General features: G+C 35.3%; 1 protein-coding gene across 1 annotated transcript; it reads right to left on the reverse strand.

Moving 5' to 3' along the window:
- Positions 1 to 1,673: 1,673 nt before the first annotated feature.
- Positions 1,674 to 11,503, reverse strand: LOC133335548 (glutamyl aminopeptidase). The gene is made up of 11 exons (XM_061543859.1): positions 11,396 to 11,503; positions 7,313 to 7,674; positions 6,278 to 6,425; positions 5,946 to 6,207; positions 5,607 to 5,777; positions 5,448 to 5,545; positions 3,263 to 3,552; positions 2,998 to 3,144; positions 2,441 to 2,935; positions 2,098 to 2,376; positions 1,674 to 2,034 (listed from the first exon to the last, which is right to left on the reverse strand). The coding sequence occupies exons 1-11, from the start codon at positions 11,501 to 11,503 to the stop codon at positions 1,674 to 1,676; spliced, it is 2,721 nt and encodes a 906-aa protein (XP_061399843.1).
- Positions 11,504 to 12,481: the final 978 nt, after the last annotated feature.

Genomic DNA, 12,481 nt, shown 5'->3' on the forward strand with positions numbered 1-12,481 from the left:
CAAATTATACCCCAAATCCTACAGCTCCTAACTCAAAATTTTAAGATTCCAGCTCTATCGGTTGACCTTAATCCAAATGTGGCATCATTTAGTACACAATAGTACGAATTTCCAAAACTTTCTACATACCCAAATCCTACATCACAACAGTGCTCCTAACTCCGAATTCATTTGTTTGGCCCAAGGACGAACCATATTGAAATTGGGAAAAATCGGTTCAGATTTAGATATAGCTCCTATATATAGTTTCGTCCGATTTCATGAAAATGGTGCACCAAAGTCCCTATATATGCTTCGTTTTGCACGAAATTTGGCATAACGTACTGAATTGAGCCTAGAGTTATGTGTGCCAAGTTTCGAGAACTATATATGGGAGACTTAGATGTAGCTCCCATATATAGTATCGTCCGATTTCATGTAAATGGTGCACCAAAGTCCCTATATATCCTTCGATTTGCACGAAATTTGGCATAACGTACGGAATTGAGTGATGTCTGCCAAGTTTCGTGAAAATCGGTCAAGGTTTAGATATAGCTCCTATATATATTTTCGTCCGATTTAATGTAAATTTAGTCCAGAATGATGTGTGCCAAGTTTCGTGAAAATCGGTTGAGATTTAGATATAGCTCCTTTTATTATAGATTGATTTTCAGTAATTGACGCAAAAAGGAACCAACTCCTCATGTTAGTCAGATTGACATCAAATTTTGCACAACGTACAAAATTGAGCATAGAATTGCGTAGTTTCGTTTTCTAGAAGTACAGATATAGCCCAACGGATGACCTATTTATATATGTTTGAAGTCGATTTGCATACTTTGGTCCCATTGTAACAAACGAATGACATGTGTATGGATAGATCTAGGTAGATTCACATTTAGATAAATATCACATATATAAAATATCCTGTTTAATATACCTATAGTGGTGAAGGGTATCATATAGTCGGCCCCGTCCGACTTTACTACTTTTCTTACTGGTTTATTAGTACAGGTTAATAAAATTATCATACTGGTTGACTACCTTATCCCAGTATCCCAGTTATGCGTAAATTCGTAGCATACTTTTAGATGCTTCAATTACATAACAACATTTTGATACACCCTCTTATAATTACTGCCAATATAAAATGTATATGTGTCGCCCTGTCTTTTGAAGGGTGATTCAGTTATACAGCTCAAATAAATCGTAAACACAGTTTTAGGATTATTTCTGAAAAATTAAATATATATTTGAAGATTTAAAAGTGAAGACAAATAATTTACAAACTTTTGTTGTAGTTTTTTGCGATTAAAGGAAAGTTCCTACTTTTGATGGCGGACATTATACTTCTCACTGCAAAATCGGTATCCGAAAATTAAAATTTTTTGAAACCGAGAATGTTTATAAACATTTTATATTTTAGCGATTTTCTATTTTTAATTTGGTGCCGTATAAAATCCCAAACTTTGCTAAGAATAATAATTATCGTATTACATATTTTTCCCAAAGAACCTGAATCTTAAGGCCTTCTCCTCAAACACATTTTTATTACGAAATATCCATGGTTTGAAATGTCCATAGGACTAAAATAAAACACATATTTTTGTGAAAAATACAACTGAATTCGTAATTATTTATTATAATCAAATTATTTTCTAGATAAAAAAATAAAATTTAACATTATATTGCCTCTAGTTATTTAACCAATTCTCAACATCCTTCAAATTGTTCTTTAACCAATTAATGTTATATTTTACAGTTTCCAAAGCCTGTTTACGTGAATTGGTACCGGCACCAGCTTCAGGATATTTATTAAAGAATTCTACCATTTCTTCATATTTAGTTTCACTAGTGAAACGTTCAGTAATTGTTGGGATCATTCGGCCGAAGTAACGATCATTCAAACCGAAACGTTTAACCATTGTCGGCCAATTTTCACGAACATATTCCCAGACAATTGGTTCTCCCACGGGATTAGCGGCAATATTCTGAATGCAAGTGAAATAATCTTGGCTGCGTACATAATCTTCGTTCCAGGCTAAGTCGATGAATCTGAAAAGGGAAAGAAAGGTAAGGGTTTCACATATTTTTCAATGTCTTTATGATGTTACATACCTCTTCAAGATCCATGGTTCACGAATAGCAGCCAAACCATACATAAGTTTCAACTTTTCACTGGAATCTTTTTCGGCAACGAAAATGTCCCACAATTGTTCCCATTGTTTTTGTTTACCCAATCGTTGCATGCCGTAATAGTAAATAGCTTCTCTTAGATCAGGTTCGGGTTTGTTGGTGGGATTGGCTAAGAATGCGGTAAAGCGGGTAGAGGCTTCTTCCAGACAATCTGGCAAGCCCAATGAACAGGCAGCAGTGATTACACTGACACGAAGACGACTAGAAAAATGAAGAAAGTATTTTAAATATTAAATCTACCTTTTTTATATATCTATGTACATACTTCTTCAAATGGTTGTCTTCATCGACATTCCATGTCACCTCCTTGTACACCTTATTAATCAAGGAACGAGCATACATCAAATAATCCACATAAATATCGGTTTGCATCAAATTTCCCTGCAGAGCCTGAAGTTTTGTGGCGGCAACATACCATGGTACAAAGTCAGATTCTTTTTCTAAATACTTTGTCATATCCAAAGCAACTTCATAGGAAATTTGACTGGCATCGGCCAAGGCGAAAACATCATTCAACAAATGAGCACGATCGGCAATATCGAATTTCTCGGGTGTAGCAACTAAAGTCGAAATAATTTCTTCCCACATATCGTATTCATAATTGACGCGATAATAACCGACTTGGTGGTTGTTGAATTTCAACCATTTGGTACCCATGGGTACGCTTACCGAGACCGATGATTTATCATAATCCAACCAGGTACGACGCACTGTTTTATCACTGTCATAGAAATAGGTTAGGGGAATGGTCCATTTGTAGCTGAAATGTTTGGAAATATATGTTAGTAATTTTGTAGACCAATATTCAATATTCAAACATACTTAAATTCAGAATCGTTATAGTTGCCATTATAATCTTCAACATTAGAGAAGAAACGTTGTTGAGTTATTTCGAAAGTGGTTAAAGAAGTACGTTTGACTTTGATCACTGGCAGACCCATTTGTTCGGTCCAGGTGCGCATCATTGCTCTGGAAATGATATATAAAAATCAATTTCAATTTACTAAAACCCGCTACGAAATCTCATCTAAGAGGGCAAATTTGTTTTAACCCTTATTATTATTCCTTTATTAAATTTCCAACTTACTTGACATCAAAACCAGGATTAACATTGGCCACTTCGGTAAGGAAATCATCGGTAACGGCATTCTTATATTTGTATTTTGTCAAATAATTGGTAACAGCTTGTTCGAATTTCTCCGAACCGACAATATCTTCCAACATGCGAATAACCGAGGCACCCTTTTCATAACTGATGGTATCGAAAATTTCATTAATTTGATCGGGTGTTTCTACGGTCTGAATAATAGGGTGAGACGCTGGGGTTGAATCGAATTTCATAACACCGTGCAAGGCGTGCAACAAAAATTGATCGGTCTGAAAATAAAAAGAGGAAATAAATTATAATTATGTCAATTCCTAGAAATGCACTTTTCTGATTTGTTCAGACCAAATTGTAATAGGTTGGGCGCCATAATACAATGACCTTAAACTACCTTATTCGATCACGGATGCAGTTTGACAGCTCCGGTATCACAGACAAGGGATCCTCCCGATCACTTAGAACATCAGAGTTCATTTGTTATGTTAGATTTAATAGAAAAGGGATCTTCTGCGATCACCTAGAACCTCTGATTCACTTGTTATCTAGCACTTTAAGACTTTACTTGTCAATCTAACATTAGTACTGACAGACTTTTTCGTCGCCGTCCCTAATCCCAAGATTTATTTATGATATTACCTAAATGGTCTGGCTAACGAATATTCTGGGAAGATATTCAAAAATATCCCTAACCTTTAAGCGCACATATTTAAAGGTGATTGCATGTTGGGCGCCATAATCAAATGGTTTGAAGCCATTGTGAAATGAATAATGAAATATCATTTGCCTCTTATAACATGCTGTCCTGCTCTGAACACAATCCAGCAGAGTTTTTCGAAATTTAAATCTATATAATCAGAAACGTTATTATTCTGAGTAGATGATTGGTCCGCTGCAGTCTGTCCTGCGCGATGGGGCTGCCCTCTATCGTTTACTAGAAACTACTAAGCGTCTTCAATAAAACCAAGATCTCTTTAAAATATCATCTGAACAATTAGTCTTGCTAACGAATATTCTGAAAAGGTTTGTTATATCCCTAACCTTTAACTTAACATATTTAAAGGTGGATTCATTTTGGGCGCCACAATCATATGGTTTGAAGCTTTGTAGATCATGAAATATCATTTGCCTTGCAATAACATGCTGCCTTGCTCTGAGCAAATAGTATTTCCGAACGAAATGTTATACATTTTTCCAAATTCTAAACTCACATTCCATGTTGGGCGCCATAATCAAATTTATTTTATACGGAATGCTCATCGATCCATTAGAGAATTTTCTTAGTCTATATAATCAGAAACGTTATTATGCTGTGTAGATGTTTGATCCACTGTTACATGTCCTTGGCGATGAGGCTACCATCCATCGGTGCTAGAAACAACGCCTCCTTGAATTTTGCGCAGTAGCTGTGGTTTGTGCTTATCCGGTGTTGTCATTTCTCTGAGGGTGGCGCTATATGGTTGGTTATTAGAATGACATCGATTTCGGGTGTATTTCATCTGGGAAATGTAATCCTCCATATACATATATTCGGAAAACCACTTTGAAATAATTTTTCCTCCTCCACTGGGATTCGAACCTTGTACCTAATGGTTTATAGGCTGACATATTCTATTGTCCCACCCCATACGAAGTACTAATCTTTAAAGCTTCGACTACGACTTGCAACTTCCCTTAAGAGAGGTGGGTCCTTTAAGGGGCTTATTGTAAAGGAGATCGGCGTCCAAAATCAAGTTTGACTCTGATATTCCTTTATTAATTGACATTTCTTACAAAGCCAACTTAATATGTCATGACTGAATCCTCGTATGTGTTTCCCACTTTATGGAAAATATTTTTGTAGAAGTGTTTTCCACAACGAAATCCCGAACCCCTAATTTTGGTTACTTAGTTGGGATAGCTTAGTTCATACGTTCATTTCAGTGAATGCTTTAATTGAACTAATACTTTGCTTGATAGACTCATTTTGGACACGGTTAACATCCCGATTCGACCATAAACGATTTTAAAGCTTATTTTATAAAATATGTAATACGCGGTAGGTGTCCTTGTAATTAGCTAGGAGTAATACAAAAATATTTTGCCATTATCGGCATTACACACTACTAATTATTTAATTTTAAATGTTGTCAACCTTACTTTTTAAAATGAATATCCGCTTATTACTTACCAAGCCCCAACTGGGATTAATAGCGTTGCTAGCTTTGTATTCCATAAAGCGGGCAAAACCTTCATTTAGCCACATATCGTTCCACCAGTTCAAGGTAACTGTAAAACACAAAAAAAGGGATAAGTTGGGTAGAAATTTGAAAATCTTCTTAGAACTTACCCAAGTATCCAAACCACATGTGCGCCAACTCATGGGCAATGACAGCAGCAACACGTTGCTTATTCCATGTCGAACTCATGCTGCGATCGTACAAGAGAGCCGCTTCACGATAGGTTACCAGACCCCAGTTTTCCATGGCATTTGAAGAGAAATCAGGAATGGCAGCCATATCTGAAACACGAAATAAAAACAGAAATCCGTTAATATAAAAAAATTAATTTAGTTTATAATGAATAATCTAATATGAATTAGAACCATCCCGAGTGAATTAGAGAGCCATCCCGAGTTTAAAATTCCTCATTAAATTTTAAATTATTTGTTTAAAATCATTTTACTTACCCAATTTTGGCAAAGGATATTCAACCTTATAGTAATTAATGAAAAAATCAATGACAGCAGCAGCCGTATCAGCAGCATATTCCGCCTTCGACAATTGATGTTGTGTTGCAAATACACGAACGTCAAATTTCTCACCAATAGCTGGAGTTACAGTTCTGGTGGTACTAACAAAATCGGAAATAATGAAAACAGCCAAATAGGTACTCATTTCAACACTGGTGGCAAACAGAACTTCAGTGTTCTCGTCCAAGAATGTGGTGCTCTGAAAAATGGAATATCGGATTTTTTTTTTCAAAAAGCTTTAAACAAATTATTTATCGGCAAAATCTTACCTCAATATTCATATTGGATAGAGCATGGTAATTATCGCCAGTTGGTGTTACCAATGTAATACTGAATTTAGCCTTCATATTGGGTTCATCGAAACAGGGGAAAGCTTGACGAGCATAGGTGGGTTCGAATTGTGATGTGGCAATGGTTCTGGAAGAAGTTTAGAAAATTTAAATTATTAGAGATTTATTTGGCATCGAAAAAATTAGTAAAAAGTATTACATTCTTGCAGTATTATTTACAACAAACCAATTGTAAATAATAACAACTAAAAGCGTAGTTAAGTTCGGTCCGGTGGTATTTTTGTACGCCATTCATCATTTTATTTTAAATACCTAAATTCGTCCGGGAACCTTACATGAGAACTATGCGAAAAAATTATTAAGGTCTTCTTTGTTCAGTTTCTCCTCTTCGAAGGATAGGAGCATCCCGATTAGAGGTCCTTTACGACTTTAACTGCTGACCATGTGCCATAGAAGTAACAGTTTTGCTGGAATGCCATGGCTTTAAACACCTCTGAACGTATAAGTCTGTAGAATGCGACTTTATAGCCGACGAATAGGTAATGTGATATGTGTTTTTCGTGAGTCTTTTCCAGGATTAGGCGCAGAAAGAAAGTCTGGTCAATGGTGGATTTGCCAAGCCTTATATGCTTATAACGAAAAAATGAGAGCCACTTCGGCTGCCGAATACGGCAAAAAGTACCGAATATGGGGTGTTATTGCAAAACATTTTTGGGAGGACTATTGCAAAACCTGGCCACTGTACGTATAAACTTCGAATGTTCTATATTAACTGTCGTGATTGCAACAAAACATGAGCCGACACCCGTGTCACCGATGTATATTTCGGAATGGCAACGGCTATTAAAATTTAACTCTCAAATTATTGAATATATATATATATATATAACAGTACGTCATGCACTTAAATGTACTAAGTGTAAAGCACCCTTAAACTATCATTCAATATTCTATTAATATTCATAGCATACTTTTAGGCTATAAAAGAAAAATATAAAAATAATTGTTACTCACCTCTTCACATTACTTGGCGTCAAATATGAGCTACTATACAAGCCAACAATTTTACCCAACATTTCACCTTCGAAAATGATGCCCAAACGCATACTGCTTCCGGCTGCCAACACATCTTCCATGTGGACAATTAAAAATTCACGAACGGTGTCAAATTCATGGCTGGCCACCTTGACGCTACCGCTTTGTGTGTAAACACTGGTAATTTTCAAGTTATGCGAATGCAGAACAATTTTTTGGGTATCCTCAATTACGCTAAGCGTAATTACTTCTTGACCCGTGAATGTGCCCGTTTTAATATCAGGATGCAAATACAAATCATAGAATGTGGGTTTTATGGCCGTGGGCAAACGATAATCAATCTGAAATGATATAAAGAAAATTGTATTTTTTAGATTTCAAAATTTTGATATTATCAAGGTGTCGCGATATTTGAACTATTTTGCCACCCATAAATGATGAGTGGTCTGACACTGTGTAATAAAAATGGGCTGCTAGTAAACAATTCATAAAATTATATTACTACACAATATGAATTTTTCACAATTTATGGATATTGTTTTTAGTGATATCAACACTATATATATCAATATCCAATTTCCAACTAAATGAATATTTTTTAATATCTTATCAAAAGACGTGTGTGTTTATATACGAAAACAGAATTGATTGGGTTAATTATTATATTTTTATGATTTTTACATACGATATTGTACTGAAAATAAATCAATTACATGTTTATTGTGGTCAGCAAGATATCAGGTGGAATATAAAATTCTATTCCATCATTTGTAATATTATTTTTCGTTTATTATTCCTCATATCTTTCCAATATTCAATTTTATGACGGTGTTGTCTGGACTATTAACGACATAGCGATATTGAAATTCATTTTGAAATATAATTGCAATATACGATATAATTACATGGGCTCTATGTTAAAAATTGGGCGGATTTTTAAATTGCTAAATTCGAAAAACTAAATTTAAAAATTTAACATTGGGCGCCATATTGAAGAATGATCATAATGTACATGCCAACAAATATCCATAATACCAACGAATTGGTGATCTGAAGTACTTAAAGTACTTTAAATGTCATTGGACGCCATTTCAAACTATTAACCAAAATGTCCAAACTCTGTCTTAAATATTGTCTGCTCTTTTGTGATATCAGTCTTGACGTAGATCTTACAGGAATCGGCGATTATAGGCACTTGTCGGAAACAAAATGGTCTGAGCAACGCTTCTGTGAGCCAAGTGTAATAAACTTGCAAATAATGATCTTTGTCACTTAAAACGAAAACGATGAGACCTTTACTATAATGTAGATCGATATAATTTTTGGCCCTACCAAATAGTAGCGAACAAGATACCCCAGAACCAATAAGAGATGCCGGTTTAGATTGTAGGGGAGAGGGGGGCACCTTTGAACGTGGGGCACCTTTGAACAGCGCTCATAAAATCTTGGTTTAATATTTTTCCGACCCGCAACCACATTTTTGTATATGGCAATCTTGTTCTCTATATGCGTAAACCACTTTGGCTTGCTTTTTCACTTGTCGAAAAATTGTGCATGGGTGACCATGTTTTCTGAGTGTCATTGTAAACTTTTTTTCATTTGGTTGTAAGGGCGCAGAAAGAATTCTGTGATAGTTTTCTTTCGTCAAACAAATTTGTTGCATTCCAACTATCATTTCAAACATAACTAATGTAATTTCTTTCATATATATTTATTACAAAAAAAGTTATTTAAAATTTCCGTAAAATGCCATGGGTGGGGCACCTTTGAACATGCCCATTAAATTCGAGTAAAAAATGAGTTTTTAACTTTTGGATTCGATTTCTCAAAATTTCAAATGGGCTAATAAGATTACGAAATTAACGGTATTTTTCACCATATTAATTTTTGTTTTTAAGTCATTTTATGTTTTAATAACTTTTGATCTAAATTTTTTAAATTTTGAACATTTTTTATATATTTTTTAATGAATTAATGCATTTCTGATATATATGAATAAAATACATATATATTTGAACAGAAAGACTGTAAAAAACCATGCCGTTCAAAAATACCAAGCTTTGTTCAAAGGTGCCCCCCTGGGGGGGGCAGTTTTGAACACTTTCACTTCCTCCATTAAAACAGTAATAAAATATGTATATCAAGCTTATGTCATATGTATATTCATTTTAAAGGTTACATATGTACCTATTAGTTAAAATTTATGAGAAACCAAAAATTATAAAATGAAAAATTTTATAAGGCTTGAAAGCAAAAAGTGTTCAAAGGTGCCCCCCTCTCCCCTATACCAACTAGCATATATAAGGTCAGAATAGCAATTAATCGGCGGAAGAATACTAAAGCAACAGGTGTCATCTTAGGCCCTGCTGATGGGTTACCAGCCGAACTATTCAAGACCGGATGCTGATTAGTACAAATTGGCTATAGGAATGCATGCCCAATGATTTGAACCTCAACATCCTGTGTACCGTGCACAAAAAAAAGAGACCAACTATAGAGGAATATAAATCGCAGTGCAGTGTGAACGATTGAAGCCAATGGTCAATGATATTATTGGATCTTATTACTGCGGTTTCATATCAGAAAAATCGACTATAGACCAACTTTTCACACTGCGTCAAATCCTGGGAAAAAATCCACGAAAAACACATCGACACATTCCACCCATTCGTTGACTATAAATACGCGTTCCACAGCCAAATCCGCCCAGAATAGTTTAAAGAAATGTACGCGTTCGGCATTGCTGCAAAATTAATACGGCTATGCAGGATAACTTTAACTGGCACAAGATCTACAGTTAAAGTCGGAATGGGCCTCTCGGAGCCCTTTGATACCGAACCACAATTCAGACAAGGTGACAGTTAGTCGTTTGACCTTTTTAACATCCTGCTGGAAAAGGCCACCGATGACATCGACATAACGGGTCGAACATTAAGAGCGGCAACAGCCCCCATTGAACAAATTGAGAAGGAGTCTGCCAAAGTGGCACTGTCAGTAAATGGCGAGATGACCAAACTTATGATGTCAACGCGGCAAGACGTTCAGTAGACTCGGACCAACTATGTCTCTTGAAAATAGAGCTCTGAGGTAGTCAACGATTTTATATACCTCGGAGAAGAATAACAAATGCTACCACGGTCTGAGAAAACAATTTAAGAACAAGGTCACCTCTCGCCAGACCAAAATCACACTCTACAAGACGCTGATACTACCCGAGCTGGTGTATGAATCTGAAGCATGGGTACTTGCGCAAGCAGATGAGGTAGCTCTTGGAGTGTCTGAGAGAAAAATTATCCTAAAGATCTACTGGCCGATCTGCATCGAGGGTGAATGTCAGCGTCGAATGAATCACGAATTGTACCGCGAATGGATGAAGGTGCCCCAGCTCAAAAGGCATATAAAAGAGAGCCTACTTATGATTCACGCAGAAGAGAAAGGCTACGAATTCGATGGAAAAATCAATTAGAAGACGGCATTTCGAAACATCGTCTTTCAAATTGGATAACCGACGCGCCTGGAAATCTTTTTTAAGCTTGGCTTATAGAACATACGTTCTGTCTCGAGCTAAATAAGTAGATCGGTATTAGAGTATAGACATAAGGCTGGGTTTTTGGAAATTCGAGTTCGAACGTCGGTCGTCATATCAAGAAATGAGCAAAACAAATTTAGCACTACCGCAAATATGAAAACGAAGAAGATGGGATCGTTGACCAAATACTCGTACTTGCATGAAATTTAGCATGGAGATCGGAATTAAAGCTTATGTACGATAGGTGGTATTTTATAAAGTCCCACTAAAAGTTACAAACTATTTCGATTTTCGTTGCCAGGAGATGATGTGTTGAACCATGAAGAATTTAATCCTTATGACTGGAAAATATGTATTTATGTATATTCATAATTTTGTACCGTGATCTTGGTGATTTTGATCCAGATTATTTTATTTGGTTCTTAATTTAATTTTATTTAATTCACAAAACACTTTTCAATTTCAAAATCAATTAATTCACAACATGTCATCATTTGTCACAAAATTAAAAGAAAAAAACTAATCAAACTTACCTTTGTTGTTTCATCCTGCAATTGTTCTGGAACATTTTTCGGTTCGAATTTAAATTCAGCCTCAACGTTATTCAAGTTTCCAGCAAACGCTGCCTCACCATTAAACATGATATGTGGCAAATCCGCTGCCACCAATGCGAGAATGGTAAATCCCAGGATATATTTTAAAACATTCGCCATTTTCACAAAAAAATCCTTTATAAGGAATTACCAACACAACTAAAACTATTACCGGCCTGGACAACAGACCAAGGCAAACTAAATCAGTTGTCGAAATTTGTTGAAGAATTTCCCTTTTTTGCTTTTTCTCGTCGTGTCAGTTATCAATTGGAATTGGTATGCAATTAACAAATATAATTCAGCAACAACAATTAATTTGTTTGTTGTTATTCTTTTCCTAAATAAATATCTGTGTGCGTTGTGTATAGTGTGTGTTTTCGTTGGCGATAATCAGCTATATAACGGAAGATTGCCTGCAATCATTGATTGTGTTTCATCTAAATTAGGGGTGTAGCCATAAACGATAGAGTTCGGAAATAGCCAAACAAATCGGGCAGACATTTTTTGGCAATCTACAATGGTTTCTTTAGTTATTTGATTTGCAGATAGGTAAAAACAAAAATAATAACATATGTTAATTACAATCTCCTGAACAGTAATAACAAAAGTCCACAAAAAGACTTCCATCTGAACAAACATCAGAATATCTTGTAAAATAGTTCAGACTTGCAATATATGACAATGAACAACCATATACCTTGTTAATATTTTAAAAGATCCAAAAAAGTCTTCCATCGAACAAACATCAGAATATCTTGTAAAAAGTCGTGCAATATATGACAATTTCCTATATTTTATTATTTAAAATTTCATCGAAAAGAAGTCTTATCGCAGAACATTGAGACAATTTCCTATTCTCATTTAAAATTTCATCGAACAAAGACCATCACACATACTTTCTTTACTTAACTGGCTTGAGACATGTGTTCCATAACCTTAGCTTAAACAAATTTCAGTGCGCAGTTTTTCCAATTTTAAATGAAATGTTTCGATATGTTATCTTCCACTTTCCACTTTAGATACGTG

This window comes from Musca vetustissima, unplaced genomic scaffold, assembly GCF_032173495.1.
Source record: "Musca vetustissima isolate MV318-11 ecotype Yass unplaced genomic scaffold, APGP_CSIRO_Mvet_v1 utg15158, whole genome shotgun sequence".
Classification (NCBI taxonomy): domain Eukaryota; kingdom Metazoa; phylum Arthropoda; class Insecta; order Diptera; family Muscidae; genus Musca; species Musca vetustissima.

Coding starts and splice junctions, on each gene's coding strand:
- LOC133335548 (XM_061543859.1), bottom strand. CDS start 11,503: ATGTTTAATGGTGAGGCAGCGTTTGCTGGAAACTTGAATAACGTTGAG. Junction 3,553..5,447: donor TTAATCCCAGTTGGGGCTTG/GTAAGTAATAAG, acceptor TTTTATTTTCAG/ACCGATCAATTTTTGTTGCA. Junction 2,936..2,997: donor TATAACGATTCTGAATTTAA/GTATGTTTGAAT, acceptor CAAACATTTCAG/CTACAAATGGACCATTCCCC.